At 39.0% G+C, this 22,688-nt stretch overlaps 1 protein-coding gene across 2 annotated transcripts in view; it reads left to right on the forward strand.

Moving 5' to 3' along the window:
• TXNRD2 (thioredoxin reductase 2) overlaps positions 1-22,222 on the forward strand; it is a 39,400-nt gene extending 17,178 nt beyond the window's left edge. For both annotated transcript variants that reach the window (XM_075516553.1, XM_075516552.1), the window contains exons 12-17: positions 5,563-5,699; positions 13,171-13,266; positions 13,499-13,591; positions 14,919-14,990; positions 16,839-16,936; positions 19,200-22,222. In XM_075516553.1, the coding sequence (XP_075372668.1) occupies positions 5,563-5,699; positions 13,171-13,266; positions 13,499-13,591; positions 14,919-14,990; positions 16,839-16,936; positions 19,200-19,323 (620 nt within the window). In that variant the 3' untranslated portion in view covers positions 19,324-22,222. The remainder of the gene's footprint in view (positions 1-5,562; positions 5,700-13,170; positions 13,267-13,498; positions 13,592-14,918; positions 14,991-16,838; positions 16,937-19,199) is intronic.
• Positions 22,223-22,688: the final 466 nt, after the last annotated feature.

Raw genomic sequence — 22,688 nt, forward strand, 5'->3', positions numbered from 1 at the left:
AGTCCTTAAAAAGATACTGAGTTACTACATACCTAATGGGGTCTTACTGTGTTGAGGAGCAATACTGAATTGATGATTAAACTAAGCAGGTGTTGACAAAATATCCTGGAATTAGTTGACAGAGAAAGTGAGGTAGTGTGCTAGTAAAATGTTAACAGAAAGAGTAATGACCAGCAGCAGATTTTAAGTTTAGCTTTACAAAAAGAGTCTTCTCCCTGATGAGAGCAGTGGAACAACCATTCTCAAGTTCCTTTGCATTCATAAGCTTAGAGGAAAGCCACTGTGTCTTTGAAATAATGTCATCGTTGCTATAAAAAGGAATTATAGCTTTAGGTCAGTGTAAAGCTGAACAGGTCTCAGGTGTTGCACATCATGTGCTATCAAGCATGTTGTCCTTTGTGTCAGACTGGATGTTTGGCAGATTTTTTTGTAGTGCAGTAAAATAAGATCCTCGCTGTTCAATATCAAGAAAGGGTTAAATACATAACTTTCTTTTTATAGTAGTTTTCTTCAAGTCTTACAACCAAATCAGTCTGCATTAACTAAGAAAACAGAAATTTTGTTTGGAGATTTTCTTTGAAAAGTCCCATATGGTAAAATATTGCTGTGATCTCCTGTGAGCATATCCCTGCCCGCCCCTGTAGAAAAGGGGATGGGCTTTAGATTCGTTTTGCAAACAAAATCTTGCCATCCAGTTTTTAACCTTTGAACTATTCAGTGAAAAATAATGCATCTTGGTTGATCTCAGAAGACTCTTAGCGCTAATGTGATGTGGTTTGCTGAAGCTCTGGTCTTTATTCTGAACTTCCCGTGTCTCTTTCTCATTAATTTTAATTCATTATTGTCTTGGTAAGATGTGGTTTTTGCAGTCCTAATGAAAATTATCATTCCCATTACATCAGTGCTTTTAGGTTTTTTCCCAATATCTAGTTTTAATGACATTCAGTCAGACTTTATTTAACAGGGCTATTTTTAATGTGCTAGTAATTTGTTTGCATTGGAAGAGTTCTGGATAGTACTTTTTCCTCCTTAGTTTAACCCACCCATAAACCTTGAGTGTAACTCTTATTTTATGCTACTTATTTTACCAGCTAGTAACTACAAAAATCACTTCTTCATGTTGAGGAAGAGTTAGATGCTAGGGTATGCCTCTAACCTGTGAGAGAACATTTTGGATTCAGAACTATAAGGTGCTGTTTGAGCTGATAGGTGGTGGCTAGCCTTTACCTGAATGGTGGTATAAAAAAATTTTAAAAAATGGTGGAAAATGTTCCACAGTAATTTCATGAAACCAGTATAATTACTGTGACATTTTCTACAGAATACAGGTTCTGTTCACCCATGGGTGTCTAGGAGATTGAAGCCAATGACCTCACTTGGGAATGGTGGTTGGGTACTGGTTTTTGAGACTGCAGAGCCATCCTTTAAGGGTGTACAAAACTTTGGGTTAAAGCAAGCTTAGTGTGGGAGAATTAATGTGAAGGTGAACTGTAGCTTTCTTCTCAGAAAATGTTTCCAGCCCACTTTACCTCGTACAGGACCTTGAGAACAAAACAAGTAGAATTGTTAGAAGTCTGTCCCATGCTGTAAGGTCTTCATTTGGTTGCATGTCACTTGGAGTTGCTTTTTTTGTTGTTGTTTTTTGGGTAGGACCAAAGTGACATGTCTCCAGATGCAAGTAACTTCAGATGTACAGGGGATGGTGATGCCCGGGTGTTTACTGATTGCACCGTGGCTGCCACAAGCTTTCTGCTGAGGTGACTCCTCTGTGTAATAAGTATTACTAGTCAATGCTACAAGAAATAGTACAGCTTAGCAGACTTGGCAAAGAACCAGTTACTGCCCTAGCACTGACTAAGAGTCAGATTTTTTTCAAATTGTGGCAGGCATGCTGAAAGTTTATCAGTAATGAATGAAATGTTCAAAAACATCATTATAAAATTGGTGTGTGCTGCAATCAATGTGGTAAGGGTTCTAGACTTTTTTTTACCTTAGTTAATCTTACTGTAGTCAGTATTTTCTTGTAATCTGAACATTAGTTATACTGAATTGGTCTTTATTAGTCATAATGGCTGGCTATGTTTTAGTGAACACCTTGTGGGTTTTGAGGAAGGATTTGAAGGAGGACAGGGTAATGGTCTTAACTAATCTGAGGAGTGTGTCAGGCACCCAGAACAAGATGAGAGAGAGTACCAAGACTGGGAACACAGATGAGATTTTGATTAAGGTCAAACTGAGGTCGGATTGGGTAAAGTTATGAAGTGATGTGTCAAAATGCCAATGTATAGGGAAGAAGTGGAGAAGACTATTGGGCCTAAGTCTTATGCCAGAAGAACCATCCTGTCACCCTGCAGTATCCCCACAGTGGCCATCTGCAGTATCATGCCTGATAATAAAATGCTCGGCGGGCTGTAGTTTGGGTTGGGGGGCAAACAGACATTCCAGCTTCTGTGTTGTCTAAGAAACTGCAGAATACCCATTATAAAATTCTGCTGTCAGCTGCACCTTTATCACCCTGGGAAATCTTACTGTATGCAAGACTATGCTGTCACTCATTTACTGCTGCTACTTACTTGACTATGCCTATTCCTATGGTTTTCTTCTCAGTTTAGCTGCTTCAGTCTCCACCATTGAAGGTCCTGCACCTGAAGGTCACAGAAGCCTGATATTGCCTTCCCCTTATTGTGTGTGCAAGTGTGATTACCCGAGTCCCTCAGCAGATGATGGGACAGAAATGCCACATCACAATATAACCAGCCTAGCATGTATCCGAGATGGGTGCTTTAACCAGTCTCTTGTCACTCTCTGTAGCTAAGCTGGCTGGCAGCCCCCTTAGGAAGCCATGTTGTTAGATTTTACAAAAACAGACCAAAAGGCTCTTTTTTCTTTTAAAGTTAAAAGTGAATGGGGGCAGGCCCTGAAAGCAGGGATCTGTGTGGTTTTCACAGCTATGTGGTTATTGTATGGGTCTATTAAAGATGAGATTATGATGTGGTATTAAAAGTGCAGGAGGCAGGTAACCTTTTTAAGGATCAGGCTTGAATTGGCACCTTTCTTCTAGATGTCTGGCATAATATCTTGCTGTTTTGAATAAAAGTTAAATCTAGTCTCGTGTCTTATACAATCATACACTCCTTGTTCTGTGGCAGTTTCAGGGCAGTGGACATCTTCAAACTAAAAGCACGTGTGCTGGCTTTAGGGGGAGAGGGGGGTGGGGTGGCCATCTCTGTGTTGCGTGCGTGGTAGGATTTGGTATAGTTTTGTATTGCCCTCTGGATCTTAGAAAAAGCTGTAAACTCATGCTTTCTTTCATGTAAAAAACTTAGGAGTTATGGGTATGAAACAAATGTCCTTCTGATCCAATACTACTGAGAAATGGTGAGAACTGATTCTATAATACACGTAAGTGAATGTTGGGAAATATCAGAATTTCCCGGATTTGACATTAAAACTTACCAAGACACATTGGATAATCATGAACCTAAGCTACTGAATTTGAGGTGAAGCAAGATCAGTAAGTGTAATTCTGGCTTATGGAGGTGAGCCAGCATGGTGCTAAAGGCCAATAAAGCTTCAGTTCTGTTTTTTAAAGTTTTGGTTTTGCTTTCAGAAATAATATTTAGGCAGTAAAGTTGAGAGAGAAATTTCACTATGAGTAGCAACACTTTTTTTTATAACTCTTAGCTATTAATACCAAGCTGTACACATGTTAAAATAGACTGGAATCGAAAGGTTAAGTGTTATCCTGCAGATTTGATAAACTGAGCTGTTGTTGTCACAGGTCTTTAAATGACTCTTTTGACAGTTTTTCTTTTTTTTTCCTCTTTCAGTGCCTGCCATTGCGTGCTAAGCTTTCTCTTGGCTCTGCCTGGCAGGAAAAAGGGGAAACTAGAAAACCCCATTAGTTGTCCATTTGCAGAATATCCAGGCTTTACTCTCAATACACAAAGAAATACAACGGTAGGAAGTTGTTTCACATCCGAGCCAAGATAAGGTCCTGGAGGTTTATTATTTTTGTTGCCTGATAGCATCAGGACTGGGGAGCAGGGGGCAGAGAAGGAACAGCAGATCAACATCCCATGGGGACAACAGAAGGGAAGACAGACAGATAGCCAAGTGCCGACAGCTTCAGTCAGTACTCCCAGAGGAAGTGTTGGTTTCACCAGATGAAATTAATACACAGAAGTCTTTACAGAGGCATTCAGATGTGACATTGTTTGGGGGGCCTGGCTATATGGCAGATGTATAAAGCAGTGAATCATGTGTTTACATATAATTAGGTCTGTATTGACAAGCCAGGTTTTCCTTTTGTTTAATAATTTCCTACATTAACATCAAAGAGCTTGTTTTTATAATGAAAACACATTTCCCTTTTCGTTTTGTTTTGCTATAGCTCTGTATTAACATCAAACACAAAATCATGACTCGCGCAAAGGAGACCTATATATGTAGAGGTAGATATATCCATATTCATTTATAGCCTTTAAAAACGGATGCAATGTTATAAAATTTCCTTCATTTGGATATATTCAGGTAATCTTTTCCTATGTGATTCTGTGTGTCCCTACAAATTTGGGGAGTACCTGATAATTTCACTATGCTTATTAACCTTCAAATACATTTGAAAAACTGGATGGGATTTAAGATTCCAGTTTCTGGGTCAGGAATTGCTTTGTTAGATACTAAGATTTTGTATAGATTTTGTATAGAAAGCTCAGTGTAATGTTATCAAGACTTTGGTGGTCTAAGTGGTAACTCTATGCAGAAAACACTACAAAAATATTTTTTTAAAGATGAGATAGTTTAAAATCGTTGGAAGAGGAAGCTGTAATAAAATCTAGGCTTGGTAGAATTTTCCTCATTTGTTTTTAAATCCATTTAAAATAGTGTTTCTAAACTCTAGGAATAGTGTTTCTACACTCTACAGAAATAGCTCAAATACAGAGTTTGAGCTAAATAACTTAGCATTAAGGACTTGAGAGCAAAGTTGGTAAACTTTTTCATTCAAGTTGAGGGAACTAAAAAAGCTTAAAGATAAGTGTATTGGATAACAAGAAAAGAGGACTTCAGGAATGTTTCACATTGAACAGCATTATTAATAATTTTTATCCACAAGTGTGCGCAACAGGCTGTTTGTTAATATTGAGTGTCATTCAGTTAATGTTTATTGGAAATGTTCAGTGTAGAAGTTGCTTAGTTATTATATATATATTCATGCTACATTAGGAAACTGAATTTAGAATGTGCAATAAATAGTAAGCCATGTGGTTTTTACACTTTTTGCAGTGGATGTTGTCCTGTACGTTTTTAAAGGGTAACTTTCTCTGAAATGGTCTGAGCAAAGGCAATAGTAGTAGAGTTCCTTTCACAAAGAAATTCATATCCATACTTTCCACCCTTACAGCTTTTTCAGAATGAGAGAAACATGACAAAACTTATACTTGGACTATCAAATAGCACAAAGTTCTTGGAAACCTACAGTGGAGGATGCCAGCTTTTTAGATTAACACTGCTGAAGTTTTCCCATAGTTTTTAGTTTAATTTCTTTTTTTTTTCCTTAAGGCCGAGCCCCTGACACTGAAACTCTCAATTTGGAGACAGTTGGAGTGAAAACTAATTCTGAAACTGGAAAGATCATTGTTGATGCCAGTGAAGCTACTTCTGTTCCTCACATTTATGCAGTTGGAGACATAACAGAGGTACTGAGTCTACATAAACTATTTTACAATAACAGGAAGCCAGCTTTGTTCCTGACTAATAACTAGCCCCCAGATGTCGTCATGCTCTAGCTTATATCTTAGTGTTTTGCACTTTTTCATTTTGCAGAGCTGTAGTGTTTATGCCAGCCACCTGGGTCAGTAATTTCTTTCACATGGATCTTGTGAAGTATCTCAGCATTAGAGGTTATTACTGATGTTTATCAGGGAATGCATCATTGGTCAGAGGCTAATAATAATGTCTTTATCACTTCAGTTATCTTTCTGTTAGTGTTTTTATCACTTCAGACATACGACTTCATACTGCCTGTGAATGCTGTGTGAAAGCAGTTCTTACCTTCTGGTGTTGAATACACTTACTGGGAATGACCGTGACAAGTTCTGTAATTCCATTTTTAGTATTTTGGAGTTTAATTGAGACTAGTCACAAGATAGCATTTCTGCTCCCTGACACAAAATGCTTCTGACAAAAGTATCTTCCTCTAGAATAAGAGAAAGTAATTGCTGCAAATACTAAATGCATTTGACTTCTGTTGATGATTTGTGAATGATTATGCCAAGTAAACATGAGGTGTGTTTTGGTTGTTTTTTTTAAAGGAGGGGACATTATAACTTAAGCAAAATAATTTACTTATTATAGATGCAAAACCAAAATTCTGTGGCCTTAATGCAATGCTATTGATAATCTACAGTTATCTATGACAAGAATGTCTTGTCCTGATCAAAGTGCACTCAAATACTTTCAATCCCTCAATTTTCAGTTTACAGAAGAGCTCAGAGTATCTAGTATAAGTTGGGCATTTTCAAATATGTTGTCTTCATAAAAAATAATGTTTGTCTGGATTCCGAACTCTACGGTTACAGGAGGATGTTTTCATCAGCTGCCTGCTGTTCCTGAAAAATTTGGGCAATATGTAGAATATAGAGGCTGGGCATTGCAAGATACCAAATTCTCTCACCTGTTGTTGAACTTAATGGAATTGAGCACATGCCTTCCTATCAAAATTGTTTTTGATATAGTGAAGGCATCTGTTTTAAAAGTCTGGTAAATCAAAATATTGTAGCAATATCCAAACACCATATATAGTATAATTTCAGAGACCTTTAAAAGATTTCTCATTCTGCCATGTTTAAAATCTTGTTTAAAAGGTCTCTCAAATTTATAAAACCTACAGGTGCTCTGAGTTTTTGAAGAGATGTAACAGGTTACATGATGTCTTGGGAATAGCCCTGCAAATTTCTTACTGGACTCTGGAACTGCCAGGGACACTTAAATCTCATAAATCTGCTGACCATTCCTGACCTCTTCCCCTCTATGTAGACATGTGTTTCTTCCTGTCTGTCTCCATCTTCATGCGAATGACTTGCCATTTCCTTTTAAATGGTGTTAAAACTCTTTCCTGCTCAGCTATTTCTCCTTCCCCCCCCCCCCCCCCCCCCCCCCCCCCCTTACTCTCCACAGCTTCTCTGTCCTGTCCAGTCACTCAGAGCTTTGGGATTATGTACAGTTCCTCTCCTTTCTTCTCACTTCACGGACAGGTTCCCTCTGTACTTGTCACTTCTTGCTCTGGGATATTTCCTGAGGTCCTCTTTCTGCTCACAATGACCTCCTACACCTGCTTGTCCCTGATATATGCCTTGGTTGGGCCTCCTGCTTTCCAAACTTTTCTTTTTAATCTCATCCAAGAAGCAGTTGTTAGAGGCAATGCTGGCAGGGCCTTAGATTCTGTTGCTCATTTTACTGCCAATCTGCAGTGTTATTTTGTGCAAGTTATTTCCTTTTGGGTGCTTTTTGTCTTCTGCCCTTTGAGGATTTAGTTAAGTAAGAAATACAAAGTTGGAGGCAGGATGCTCTCCTCTTTCCTACTCTGGATCTAAAAAATCAGGTCTTCATTTATTTGTCATTTTCATTTTGTTGTTAAAACTTGGATTTCCTTTTCCTGCTTTTGTCCTTATTAGTGCAGATTTTTGAACTTGAGTGGTTCAATAGGCACTTCTAAATGTAAGTGTTAAAAACAGCAACACAGTTTCATACTGTGTACAATTGGGGAAAAACTGAAGAGTTAAATCAGTGCTTTTTAAAGCAGAATTAATTTAGATAATAAAGTTCATTGGCATGGGAACCAGCAGTGAAAGACAGTTCTGTGTTGGTGCACATATCAAAGAATACACACAGAAGAAATCAAGTGCATCCTGCTAAGAACCACAAAGCTGCAGAGCTTGGTGTGTGATACTTTCTGGGTGAGACCTACCAAAAGAGCACAGGAAGGGGAATCTTGTTTCCTGTGAACGAGCATCAATGATCCCTAATATTGCTTATAAGAATAAGATTTTTTTTCTCCAGTGTTCCTGCTCAGGATTTCTCTTTGCTCTGCTCTACCCTGTCAGAGTCTCTTTGCTACCACAAAGTGCTATTGCTCATACCTTTGCAAGTAGTTCTTGAGCCCTCCTCCTCCCTGCTTTACCACGCCACAATGAACAGACGCTAAATTGCTACCAAATAGCAAGAACTACTTTTTTTGCTTTAATTCAGTGTCCTGGCTGGAAGAGGAGTGAGAAAGGGGAAAGGAGAGTTTCCCGATACGCTCAGAATGACTGTTTTCATTTGGGGGTCTTTCCCAGCTGGCACAAATGGGAAACTATGTGTGCATGGGTGTCTTGTTGCACCCTTGTATGGCAAATGGAATCCTAATGTTATCCAAGCTGTTCATTTGGAGAAAAAGGGAAAAAAACCCTTCCAGAGGTCCGTCAGTTTGTCTACCCTCAAAAAAAGTTTTTCAAGCTTCGGCAAAATATTATTTTCAACTGACAGGTGAAATTGCATTTAGGTATTTTCATCTTCTGTAATCAGGATGAGGAAGATCAAACTGGAATTTTAGTTTGATTTTTTTTTTTCAGTGCTGATATAAACTCTCCGTGTTAAAATTCTTCCTCTAGTAGTATTCTTGTTGAAAAGCACAGCACACACTATAAAGAAGTTCTCTCAGAAGGAGGTTTATCATATGGTCATGCTGCTGTACATCTGTCATATTTCAAAGGGTGTTATAACAAAGATGTGTAGAGAAGGTGGAATGTACAGTATGTTGCTTTGAATAGAAATAAGACCAAAAAGAGTTGTGTTAGAACAAATACACATTACTTCAAAGCTTTTTAAACTCTCTTAGGAGCCATCTCGTTTAAATGTATAATACATCGGAGGATTCTTATGAACAGTTCGTATCCATAATAATCAGCAGAGTAGTTCTACACATGACTGCAAAGTGAATGTTCATTTCAAATATTTACCAAGGAAGGTCTTTAAGTCATTGTTTATGAGAAATTGGGCTTTATCTGCATGGATGTTTTAGTAATTAGTTGAGTTTTATGGAATGCATGGCAGTGCTTTCACAATTTTATCTCTCGTTCCAATCTTCTATTCATTTCTGGAATGCCAAAACAACATCTGTATTTCCTGCTGCAGAAATGATTGGCAGCCACGTTTCAGGCAAATGTGTGTAAGAAAAAACAAATGGCAATTTTCATGTGTTAAATGACATTTACAGACTTGAAAGTCAAAATGCTGGATTTGAAAAAACATGATTTGATGGATCTTAGGGGGGAAAAAGGGATAGACTTGCAGTTTTGTGATTTGTCATGAGCTGTGGGGAAAATAGGTTGGTCTTCATTAACAATTGGAATTGTAGTTTCTTTTATCAGGTTAGACATAATGTTTCAGTTTGTTTTTTTGCAATGGAAGTTTTAACTTAAGTGGTTATTAGTACAGATAAAAGCATAAATGCATATTAATATGCAGATAATTGATATGGTACGTGTACTGAAGTAAATGGTAGCTAATACCATTTACTTCATACAGAATCTATCTAGCAACATACAGAAAAGATAAGGTGGGAAAGAGGAATGGATTCCAGTAAATGCAAAAAAACTTCAGGGTAATGAAAAAACGTTGGAAAAACTTGAATGTGTGTGGTGGGGAATCCTTATTTTATTTTCTGCTGAAGACTGTTTTTGAGGGCTTGTTGGATGACTACCTCCAAGTGGGTCTTTGCAGGAGTGTGACAAATGTTGTATCTAGATAGGACCTGTATGAATCAAAACTTCACATGTTTTACAAAGCATTCCATGTTGTCCCACAGAGGTGTTTTTCAGTTATGGCTTGCTTATGTCTCCACATCATTCATTCTAGATTTGTGACCTCTTTCCTCATCTCAGACAAGCATCTTGATGATATGTCTTGGATGAACTCTTAAATAATGTTTTTTACTAGGTTTATGAAGTTTGTTAGATCTTATTTGTTTACATGGACTGTTCTTCCTCAGACTTCAAAAAATTCCTTTGAAAATGCCTTACTTCAATTTGCAAAAACTTCCAGGTTGCTTAAAACTAGGACTGGAGTTCTGATGCTCCAGTGGTATTGTGCCAGCACTCAAAATTAGGGTTCTAGCACACTGCATAGTCCTGTTTGGATGTAAAAAGTAGCCAGGACTCATGGCTTGAACTGGAGTAAGTCCTGGTCACATCCTGCTATCATTCCATTTCTCACTTGCAGGAAGTTAGCATTTGCCAATAGCAAGCCTTTTCAAGCCCCTCTCTAATACCAGAGTCTGAGACTAGAACCAACTCAACCTATAGGTCGCAGTGCTAGCCAAAGAGTGTTCCACTTCTCCGATCCAGGACCAACATAGGAAGTCAGTAACAGTGCCTACAAATAGCTACGTTTTGTGCCCGTATTCTGTAAAAATGTGGCAGACAACTTTTTTAAAAAGGTCTGATGTTATAAAAACACTGTTGCTTTATACTAGCCTCCTGCTTTAAAAAGACCTTCTGAAAAATTTCTTGATGACTTACTCTGGAAAGAAAGGGGGAAGTGAATGGTTAGCATGTGAATATCCTCTGCTTTTCAAGAGCTGACATGATATGATATAAGGTTTTCACAGAATCACAGAATCACAGAATCATATAGGTTGGAAAAGACCTTTAAGATCATCGAGTCCAACCATAAACCTAACACTGCCAAAAACCATCACTACACCATGTCTCTAAGTACCTCATCCAAACGTCCTTTACCTCCAGGGATGGCGACTCAACCACTTCCCTGGGCAGTCTGTTCCAATGCTTGATAACCCTCTCGGTGAAGAAAAATTTCCTAATATCCAGTCTAAACCTCCCCTGGCGCAACTTGAGGCCATTTCCTCTTGTCCTATCACTTGTTACCTGGGAGAAGAGACCGACCCCCACCTCTCTACAACCTCCTTTCAGGTAGTTGTAGAGAGCGATGAGGTCTCCCCTCAGCCTCCTTTTCTCCAGGCTAAACAGTCCCAGCTCCCTCAGCCGCTCCTCATAAGACTTCTGCTCCAGACCCTTCACCAGCTTCGTTGCCCTTCTCTGTACGCGCTCCAGTACCTCAATATCCCTCTTGTAGTGGGGGGCCCAAAACTGAACACAGTATTCGAGGTGCGGCCTCACCAGTGCCGAGTACAGGGGCACAATCACTTCCCTAGTCCTGCTGGCCACGCTATTTTTGATACAGGCCAGGATGCCATTGGCCTTCTTGGCTGCCTGGGCACACTGCTGGCTCATATTCAGGCGGCTGTCAACCAACACCCCCAGGTCCTTCTCTGCCAGGCAGCTTTCCAGCCACTCTTCCCCAAGCCTGTAGCGTTGCATGGGGTTGCTGTGGCCCAAGTGCAGGACCTTGCACTTGGCCTTGTTAAACCTCATACAATTCACCCCAGCCCATCGATCCAGCCTGTCCAGGTCCCTCTGCAGAGCCTGCCTACCCTCCAGCAGATCAACACTCCCACACAACTTGGTGTCGTCTGCAAACTTACTGAGAGTGCACTCGATCCCTTCGTCCAGGTCATTGATAAAGATGTTAAACAGAACTGGCCCCAACACCGAGCCCTGGGGAACACCGCTTGTGACCGGCCGCCAACCGGAGTAAACTCCATTCACCACCACTCTCTGGGCCCGGCCGTCCAGCCAGTTCTTTACCCAGCGAAGAGTACACCCGTCCAAGCCATGAGCAGCCAGTTTCTCCAGGAGAATGCCGTGGGAAACCGTGTCAAAGGCTTTACTGAAGTCTAGGTAGACAACATCCACAGCCTTCCCCTCATCCACTAGGCGGGTCACCTTATCATAGAAGGAGATCAGGTTGGTCAAGCAGGACCTGCCTTTCCTGAACCCATGCTGGCTGGGCCTGATCCCCTGGTTATTCTCTACATGCCGTGTGATAGCACTCAGGATGATCTGCTCCATCAGCTTCCCCGGCACCGAGGTCAGGCTGACAGGCCTGTAGTTCCCCGGGTCCTCCTTCCGGCCCTTCTTGAAGATGGGTGTCACATTCGCTAATCTCCAGTCAGCAGGGACTTCCCCAGTTAGCCAGGACTGCTGGTAAATGATGGAAAGGGGCTTGGTGAGCACATCTGCCAGCTCCTTCAACACTCTCGGGTGGATCTCATCAGGCCCCATAGACTTGTGAGTGTCTAAGTGGTGCAGCAGGTCACTCACCATTTCCCCCTGGATAATGGGGGCTCCAGTCTGGTCCCCATCCCTATCTTCCAACTCCAGGGGCTGGGTACCCATAGAACATTCGGCCCTGCTATTAAAGACTGAGGCAAAGAAGGCATTAAGTACCTCAGCCTTTTCCTCATCCTTGGTCACTGTGTTTCCTCCCACATCTACTAGGGGCTGGAGATTCTCCTTAGCTCTCCTTTTGCTGCTAATGTATTTGAAGAAGTGTTTTTTGTTGTCTTTTATAGCAGCAGCCAGACTGAGCTCTAGCTCAGCTTTGGCCCTTCTAGTTTTCTCCCTGCACAGCCTCGCTACACCCCTGTAGTCCTCCTGAGTTGCCCGCCCCTTCTTCCAGAGGTCATAGACTCTCCTCTTTCTCCTCAGTTCGAGCCAGAGCTCTCTAGTCAGCCAGGCCGGTCTTCTTCCCCGCCGGCTCGTCTTTCGGCACCTGGGGACAGCCCGCTCTTGTGCCTTTAGGACTTCCTCCTTAAAGAATGTCCAGCCTTCCTGGACCCCTTTGCCCATAAGAGCTGCCTCCCAGGGGACTCTCTCGACCAGTCTCCTAAATAGGCCGAAGTCCGCCCTCCGGAAGTCTAAGGTGGCAGTTTTGCCGACCCCCCTCGCCGCTTCTCCACGTATCAAAAACTCTATCATTTCATGATCGCTCTGCCCAAGACAGCCTCCAACCATCACATCACTCACCAGTCCTTCTCTGTTCGTTTTGACACATTCATGGCATTTGTTCCCCCCATTAAGACAGATATTAAACTCAGAGACTTAAAAGCATGTTTGGACAGAAATTATTACTGCCTTCTCTGTTTGGAGCCCTGGCTACTGGGCTGGAATTCCAAAGATTTGGCCTTCCTCTGACCATTGTCCCAGGAGAAATCCTTGGATGCTACTTCTCTGTTAGTTAAAACAAAGCTTTGTGCTCTCTTCTTAGGGACGTCCTGAATTAACACCCACAGCAATAGCTGCAGGAAAACTGCTGGCTCAGCGTCTTTTTGGCCAGTCTTCAGAATTGATGGACTATGACAATGTGAGTTGTCATTTCTTTTTTCAATAATAAAAACAAATCTTACGCTTTTTTTTTTCCTTAAGAATTTTTAAAGAAATTGCATTTTGTCATCTGGAATCCAGCTTTGACAGTAGCCAATGTAGATGTGTGTGACAGAGCTATGCTTCTCAGTCATGCAAAAATCTCCCCTGTATCTGCTGTGCGGCTGCTTCATATGGCTGAACAGTAACACTTTCTGTTTCCTCACAAGCAGGTACCTACCACAGTTTTCACTCCCTTGGAATACGGTTGTGTTGGACTGTCAGAAGAAGCAGCTGTGCAATGTTATGGATCAGATAATATTGAGGTATGAAAACATTTTTAATTTTATAGTTGGTGTCAGAGTTGCACTATGAAAAGACAGAAGTTTCACTGTTGTATCAGGCAAAATTTTTGGTCCCCAAAATACTATGCTTGCAGTTAGGGAGTTGGTGTCTTCAGAAAAGCTCAGGACTTTTAAAAGTATTGCAGCAGGTCACAATGGAAACTGTTACCTAGTGGGCTTAAAATTATTGATAGGGTGTGACAGCTTTATACTAGCTGCCATTTTAATAAGTTATATTCTGCAGCATCATTAAATAACAGTTATGTTCCTTTTAATTGTCAGAATGGCTGGTCAGGTTCTTTAGTCTAAATTTTTGGGATGTCCCCAGAAATATTCACACAAGCTGCTAAGTGTCTTTGTGGCTTAAAATGTCTAGATATAATATGCCTGGGCATTGCACATTGAGGAAGAAATCTGTTATGGCATATATTCACACCTAGCCCTCTGACATGAGGAATGAGATTAAGGTACTCATGATGAAGAAATCAACAATCGCTATACAAACAAAATCCAAACAAGTCACTCTTGAAAAGATATGTTGTGTTACCTTTATTCACTCATCAAAAAGACTGCCAGCATACGACTCTGTAAGCTATGGAAATACAAAACACAATACTTCATGTCCAGTCAGTTATTAGTTTTTGTCTTTTATGATTCTGAAATATAGTTTATACTTCAAAAATCTGTTCCAGAACTCTTTTCTGGGTTTCTGGATGCTAGTGCCATCTAGAACGATATAAATTACTGTAAAACAATTGTTCTCATCTGATTAAGGCAGACAATTGATGTGTGTGTGTCATAAGATGCTGATGTTACGTATGTATTGGAGAGCAAGTTCAGCTGATGGATTTAGGTTGGAGCCCCAGGCAAAATCATTAATGAAAAAATAAGCATTTACTATTCAGAATGCAAAAATTACAGTTTGGGTTGTCTTGTGGTATACGTTATTAGAGATATGGAAAGCTTCTTGGATTTCATTATTTTCAATAAACAAGGTATTAAACTTTTGGGAGAAGCTTAAAGGAACAAAACTAACATTTTTAATTTGGGGCATTGTTTGAGTAACATGATTATTTTTGATTTTTTTTTCAGTTTTGTTTTTAATCTAGTGGTTCTCTAAGAAAGGTTTGTGTTAAACTCTTACTGTGCTTTCCATATTTTTCTTTAAAATAATGAACAGGTTATAAATAAATCAATTTTTTCTACAACATTATAAATATGTAGTAATAGTACTCATTATAATACTAAATAGCAGTTTTTGACATAATAGTACTCTCTAACACAAAATGTTATTTTTTTTCCATCCCAGGTATACCATGCGTATTATAAACCTTTAGAGTTTACAGTGGCTGAAAGAGATGCAACTCAATGCTATATGAAGGTGAGTGTTGTGAGCTTTTAACTTGCTTTTAACTTAAAACGAGATATGGTACAGCCAGCTTTAAGGAGGACTGTTTGGCAATAAAACCTCTCAAGATGGATGAGATATTTTCTTGGTGACAGTCTGTTTCTCCAGTGTAACTTCAAATGTTTAATATTCATTACATATCCCATTGCATCTTGAAATTGCTTTACAGATATTAGCATTTTTCAGAGCTGACATTCTGCTGATTGATACCATCTTTGAACTGCTCTGAAGGCCCTAAGAAATATTCCAGATTCTATAGAGATTAATCTTTGTTTCCCCCAGCAAAGTTCTTAACTAGTTATATGTAATATCTGAGTTGCCATCCTTCGGGAAAGTATGCTACCTTCAAAAAAATTAAGCATAAGGCTTACAAAACTAGAGTAACTGTTCAGTCTTACTCATGAAAACAAAAACCTCCTGGTTTAGACCAAAGTGTTGGGCTTGAAATGTGTCTTTTCCTAGAGCAATCCAGTTGCTTCGGTGTTGAAAACGTTTTTGATGCACTTGCCCATAGTAGAGAATCTTAGATAAGGTGACGTGTAGTGATGGTAGAATATATCATAGTTTTCTTTTTCTTTCTTTTCTCTTCTATATCAGGGAGCAATCTTTGTTGAATAAATGTAGTAACTTCTGTAGGTCCATCACAAATTATTATGTTGTTATTGTTGTGTAATACATCAGATGTAAGGAATATCCATTGTAAATAGTTGCAACCAGTTTTTCTACCTATATTTTGACACATCTGATTTGTGTAAGTGCCTTAGTAGCTTGTCGTAACTGTCCCAACTATCAGTGCAACTAAGGTGATGCTACTTCTTTTTAGCTATTCCCTTTAAATCATGTCAATGAAAGTAAATATTTGAGGGTAAAGTAGTAATAGCATAATAGTTGTTGGATGATATTGGATATAGTCCTTACTAAACTCCCAAAACGCATGAACAAACATTAAACTTGAGAGTTTCAAACTCTATTGCAAGAGGGTTTTTTCTTTAAAACTCCTCAATATTTGAAGTACCACATCAGGATTGCTGCTGTTCCTGGGATTCCTAATGAAAGAATCCAAGCCTTTACTGAATAGCAGAACCTATTAGATTAGTGATGATTTAATGCTTGTTGGGAGGACACAGGGAGAGACTGACTTTCTTTTCATAATTATAAAGATGGTGTCCTTAAAGGAACTAAAAAGTTTTCATTAAGTTCCCTAATAAAAGTTAAGTGTGCAGTGACTCAGGCCCTGCCAGATACTTATTAACTCACCTTCATCTTTGGTTGCTTCCAAGGCTTGACTCCTTTTTAGGTTATGTGGCTGATGTGGTAAATGTATCTCACCAAACACGCTGCTGTAAGAGTTTACTGACTGAATCACAAAGGCATAAAATGTCCTATAATTGATAGTGGTCATCTTTGGAAATACAGCTGATTAGCTGCTAAGAATAACTGCACAGGCTTGGAGAATTGCTAAGGTGGCCATTCAGTGTCAAAATAACACTAGTCTGGTTGCTAGATTACAGAAGGTATTTTGAGGATTTCATACAAATGACAAACAACAAAGTATTCAATTTACCACAAATTATTGTTGTCAGTGGCTCCCTGAAGTCTGGAAGAAATACACTAAAAAAGCTTCGATTCAGGAAAGTGCTTAAGGACAAGCATAAGACCTATTGAAGTCAGTAAGACTTAAGCAAGTGTGTAAGTTCTTGGCACACTGGGAGTAAACAGCTGAACTAGGATCTTGGGGCACTTCAGTTTCATTTAATTCAACTTCATGCCTTATCTTCAAATGTTCTAAGAAAAGATCTCTATGTAACGTATTATTTTCAGATGGTGTGCTTACAAGGGAGAGAGCAACGAATACTTGGCCTTCACTTCATTGGACCAAATGCAGGCGAAGTTATTCAAGGATTTGCTCTTGGAATCAAGTAAGTACAAAAGAATGTCTCTAGCTTCTAAAGCCTGCTTTTTAAGTTATTGTAAGATTATAAAAGATAGCTGCCTAGTTTTGGCAACACTATAAAGAATCCATGCTTTTTGTTACTTTTATGTAGTATAGCACATATTTTCACTGAAAATACTGCAGTTCTTCATTAAGATGTACTGGATTTAGTTACTGTAATACTGGATATAGTTAAGGAACAACTGAGGAAAATATATTGTTGGCTTGATATAGGTAAAGCAAAAAATTAACTTACTAACGTTAGTTTTCTCAGCATGTAGCTTCTTTTGCATTCTATGCACAGGATAGGAAATCACCATATAGTTTTGCAAGTCACTTCTTTAAAAGGATATTTGTGATTTTCATAAAAACCTTTCTTTACACCTGCCAAGCATTTCCTTTCCTAATCTCATTTTTAAATGTGCACAGCCAGTGCTCCTCAAAAGCTCAGCAAGGACTTGCATGAATTTTTATATTTCTGGGGTATAAGCTAACCATAATGTGATAAGGTAAGAAACCAACCTCTGTAGGACGATGGGAGAGGGGAGGTACTTTTGTCTGGAGCTGTCTGATAATTGCAATAACAAACTCACCCAAGTAGGTGAACCTTTGTGATCTGATCTCGTTTAAGATTTTGCTCAAATATTTATATAGAAGTCCTCCCTTTGAAGGAGTAAGGAATGATTCTGGGTCCTCTCTGGTTAAATGGAGAATTCCTGCTATGCTTCTTGTATGCTACAATTATTTCTTATGTGTTTTTTCGTTTCCCTTCTTATTGCTGATTCACATCTTCAGAAATGTTGATTCGTATATCTACATTACTAAATTATAGTTTTTTAATACCTTTTTGAAGAAAGTAGGCTGGGACACAAGAAATCACCCCCAGTTGTGGTGGTAGTTCATTTTCCTAAATGTTATCACCATTTTATTGCAGTTTTAGTCTTACAGTTGTGAGTGACTAGTATAAATGAAAAGCAGAAAGGATTAAGAAGGCAGGACCGCAAATATAATGTGAGGAATATCTTGGAAATCACTGATTGCAGTGTACCCTCAGTACACATTTTCAACATGTGTTTGTAGTCCATTAATTGCCAGTGGTATAGATTCTAGAACTACATTTTTTAGGATGTCATTGTTTTGAAGTTTTATCCAAAATAACCAGTGAAAAGGAAGCACATGAAACTGGAGTGCTTTTCTGCCTTGCCTGAGGGAAATTAAAACTTTAGCCACAGTAAGAGGTTTTCAGCAGGTCAGATTCTTCTGTTGGTTTCTATTGTATTTCACAAATCCAGAGCTTTCAATGTGGAACACCCACTGTAAGAGCTGCTGTTCTCCTTTGTCAAATATTAGGTCTTACTTCAGGCTCTCCAAAGGGATGATTTTCCATCTTCCCTCCCCACTTACCACTCCAGTAACATCTGTGCTCAGCAATCATTTTTTGCTTGTCGGTGCTTTTTTGGATGTAGGTGGGGACACCAGAAGACATCTATGGCTCTCTTCCCTGTATTTTGTAGAGGGAGAGAACATTATTCCATAGAGAGCTTGAAACAATTCTCAAATTTAGGGCCATTTCAGCTATTCTTACAGCATGACCTGCCAGGAATAGCAGCTCAAAGGAAAGTCATCAAGTCTAAGAATGTTATTGGACAAGTAAAGGAATTAAGCAAGTGGGATTTTAGCTCAAGGGGTTTGGTGTTGTATTGTTTTGTTTTGTTTTTTCAAATGAGAGAGTTTTTCCTCCTGCTTATAACATTGACAATTTCAGTGTAAGCACCAGATTTTCTCTAAGATCATGGAAGAATATTCTGGTACTACCTCCTTCAGCAGATTCTTGCCAGCAGTCCTAATTAAGATTTTCTTCCTCTGTGTGTATGTGTGTGTGTTTTCCATCTGGAGTCAGAGTTAGTGAAACACACATGTATGTACAAGAAAAGCTGAAGGCTGAAGTTTTGTCATATGTTTTTGCCATAGGCTTAGTTGTGACTTGGGGTAAATTGCTTAATTATCTCTGTCTCAACTCTTATGACAATTCTTCCCTACCTAACAGTGTTGTGAAGCTGGGCGTTTAAATGTTGTTGTGTAAGTGCCTGAGAAATAATAGACAGCATTGTTTGAAGAATAAATGCAACTCCTCTACCTGCTAAAATGGACAAGAGCAGAATTACTCTGATGTTTTAGGACATTCTAGGGGCTTCAGGTGAATAGTGTTTGACTTTGTGGGTTTGGTGTTTTTTGGTTTTTTTTGTTAGATGTGGTGCTACGTATCCTCAACTAATGAAGACAATTGGCATTCACCCTACCTGTGCTGAAGAAATTACCAAGTTGCACATTACAAAGCGTTCTGGCTTGGATGCAACAGTCACAGGCTGCTGAGGTTAAATACCATCCCTGGAAAGAAGGAAAAAAAGCACAAAATATATTGCTAAAGAAAAGGGGCACTTAGAGTTGAAACAGCTTTAATGGTTTGAGTTCCAGGAATCTTTCTCGTTCTCCCTGTAGACAGCTTTTTCTCACAGCCAGCCAAAGAAATTGTCCTCACACCATCACAGTTCTAAAACCAATGCAGTCCTGCTGTAATAAATTTCTCTCTTTCAAAGTACCTATAACTTTCCTCTTGCTGGGAGCTAGGGAATAATCACAGCTTTATATATGTAAATATAACTGAAGCCAGTGACATCTGAGGCCATCTACAAATTAAACAGTTGTCATTTCAGTTTCTCTGTTGGCATGACTGACTGCCAGCAGAAGTGTCTCACGTAATGTTCATACAGATGCTAGGAATCGGACAGGGCCTCCCTTAGGATTTTGGTGATGATACTTTCTCCTAAGTACTTGGATAGCTCATTAGTGATCCTAATCTGGAATGCTGAGACTCTGTACTCACTAGTAGAAACAAGTTCTCAGAGTGTGTAACAATGGGAAAGCAGTCATCTTTGGGTTTTTTTTTTTAAAATGTAATATGTACAGGAATTTAATAGAAAATTACTTATCACTGAAGCTGTGCTGCTACTGGATGAATCCCAATGGATTAATCAGTGGCAGCCTGGTCATAACGTTATGGTGATGGCTGAGAATGAATGAGCTCAGAGGTGCTAAAGAAAGAGTTGAATTTTATGGTGTCTTCTCTGCCTACTCTTGAAATTTCTAATTCAGTTCAGTTCAAATTACATTGACACATCTCACAAATTACTGCTTGAACACCATATATTAAGCAATGCTGACAAGTAGAATGAAAACCACTAATAATCCAGCTCATGTAGCATTTTCTGTTTTATAGAATGCAGAAATCTGGCTGACACAGTGATATATTTTGTTGGTTTGTTTTTAAGATTTTTCTCACTGATGAGCTGGATACTACAGCTGAATGGATTTAGGTCTGGCCTTAATAAAACATGTTACTGAAAGGAACTATATTAAATAAACAGTGATCTAGAAAAGAAATGGTCCTGCTCAGAACAAAGATAGAAAATAACTATCTGCCTTTTTTTTTTTTTTTTAGTATTGGCCAGGGTAAGAAAGGATTAATCTATTGGAAATTTCTGCTTATTTTCCTGCTATCCAGAAGGGGGAGATGCTGGCTAATTTGTGGCAATAAAGAAACAGAAATCTGACAGTGAAGTTTCTTTTGCAGAACCCTGTTAAATAGATAGCCTCACAGAGGCAACACAAAACAAACTGCACTGAATTTCAATCCAAGTTGCAGTTGCCAACATTTTGATATGCACAGTCACATCGTTTCTTGCACCCTTTACGGTATAATAGTGCATGTAGGAAAAGAAGAGATCAGCTTGAGGTGAAAGAAAATGTATCCTTTTTGCAGTTAATTTATATCAGTGTTTTTGTGTGTGGAATTTGATATTTTCATAGCTGTCCTGCTTGTTGCACAGTTTGGAAGAATAGTCTGATGATCATGTATATCTTTGCTATTTTTCCTTTGACTGCTATTTCACTGCTGCAGCATGCAACACAGACAAATGGTTGGTTTATTTCAAGTGTGAAATCTTTTTTACCATGAGAATTGTACCCGTCAGAGAAACTAGTAGACAAAAGTGATCAGACCTTCCTTCTAAAATATGAGGCAATAGCATTTATCACACTCTCATTGATACTAAAATACTCCATTTTCAAAGATTTGTTGTGACTTAAACAACAACAAAAGAAATCTTAATGCTTTCTTTACAAAGTTTCCTGATTTTTGGTCCACATTTCTGGTCCATAAAAGAGGAAGAAGTGATACAGTTTGACTGCAAGTGGCATTCCCTATCAGATCTGCTGATGCCATTTTTCATCTGTGAAGTCATCCATAAGCTTGTAGTTGAAAAGAAGTACTTTGAGTGGAAGTGTAGTTGAAACACTGCCTGAATATTGCAACTGCCTTTAGAAGAAACGATGAAAACTTTATATCTGTATATAAATGTGTGCATACCTGCACTTCAGAAGTTCCTGTTTCCTTTAATAAAGGTCTTATGAGTATGATACAGCCAAAACCTAGATTTTCCCAGCTGTTTAAAAAAAAAAAAAGTTCATAGTAAATTAGGGAGTTTTAAAATGTCTTTCTTAATATTTCAAAACATTGAGATACTGAGCATCTCAGTCTTACAGAGATTTTGCTGTGAGAAACATCCCACCTCTGACTAAACTGTAATGTGTATGCATGCAAGATTTTTTTTTTCCCTAGTGATTACCTATTACAGTTCCTTTTGTACCCATAAATGAAAACATTGGTGTTTAGCCATGTGAAAGGTGCTTCTCTTCTCTGTCCTACCAATGCATCCAGCAGACCGAGTTGTCTGCTGCTATAGACAAATCAATGGAAAGGTGAGTTAATTTCATTCATCATAAAGTTCAAAATAATGATTTGGGACAACAAGTAAAGAGATCTCAAGAAAACATGTCTTCAGTGTGTATGGGGTGTGAAACTAAGGCATGTCGTCGTTCTCAGAAGTAATAGAACTCTTTTGGTTTTAGAATTGCTGAGTGGGCTGCATGAAAATTGATCCTGTATCTTGAACAGCAGCCTAGTTCTGTTCCTCATTTAGTGGAAAATGTTGTTGCCCCCTGAAGTAAAACTAAACATACATTCACACCTACATAACCCTAATGTCAGAATCAACAGCAAGACAGAATAATGACAACTACTGTGATTGTGCTTTTTTTCCTGAAGGATTTGCCAGGGATGGTCCTTAAGAATTATTTTTAAAAGCCTGACTAATGTCAATTTAAATGACTGGTGTAGGCTGCAAATTACTGATTATATGTGAAAATGGGGGGTGGGGGGTGGGGGGGGCTGGAATTAGTCAGGCTTCTTCTCAGGATGCCAGCTGATGAGGGCTTGTTTGTCAAACCACACCATGGTGCAAACAAGTCTGAGCGTTGCTGGGTCCCTCATATGTGTGATCCCAATATTTATTGTGTTGTGAATTAATGAATTAATAAAGAAATTTTTTTCTAGTAAATGTTTGATTGTATTTGTTTAATTTTGTACATATGACTTCTGCTTACAGGAGATTTCTTTTTTGATCTTAATGCTGTTTCCCTTGGTTGAGGTATGTGTTAAGGAAACAAAGTAGTAGACAGATTCAGACCTTTTAATAAGGAAATGTTGATACCTCTCTCTCTGATGTGTATCTGATGTGTAAACTGAGTAGCCATGGAGATTATTCCAGGCTGGATGACCTTCTTATTTTAAATTTAAATTAAGAGAACCTCTAGACTTGGTAAGTATGGTTTCACATACT

The sequence above is a fragment of the Mycteria americana genome, chromosome 13, assembly GCF_035582795.1.
Source record: "Mycteria americana isolate JAX WOST 10 ecotype Jacksonville Zoo and Gardens chromosome 13, USCA_MyAme_1.0, whole genome shotgun sequence".
NCBI classification, from domain to species: Eukaryota; Metazoa; Chordata; class Aves; order Ciconiiformes; family Ciconiidae; genus Mycteria; species Mycteria americana.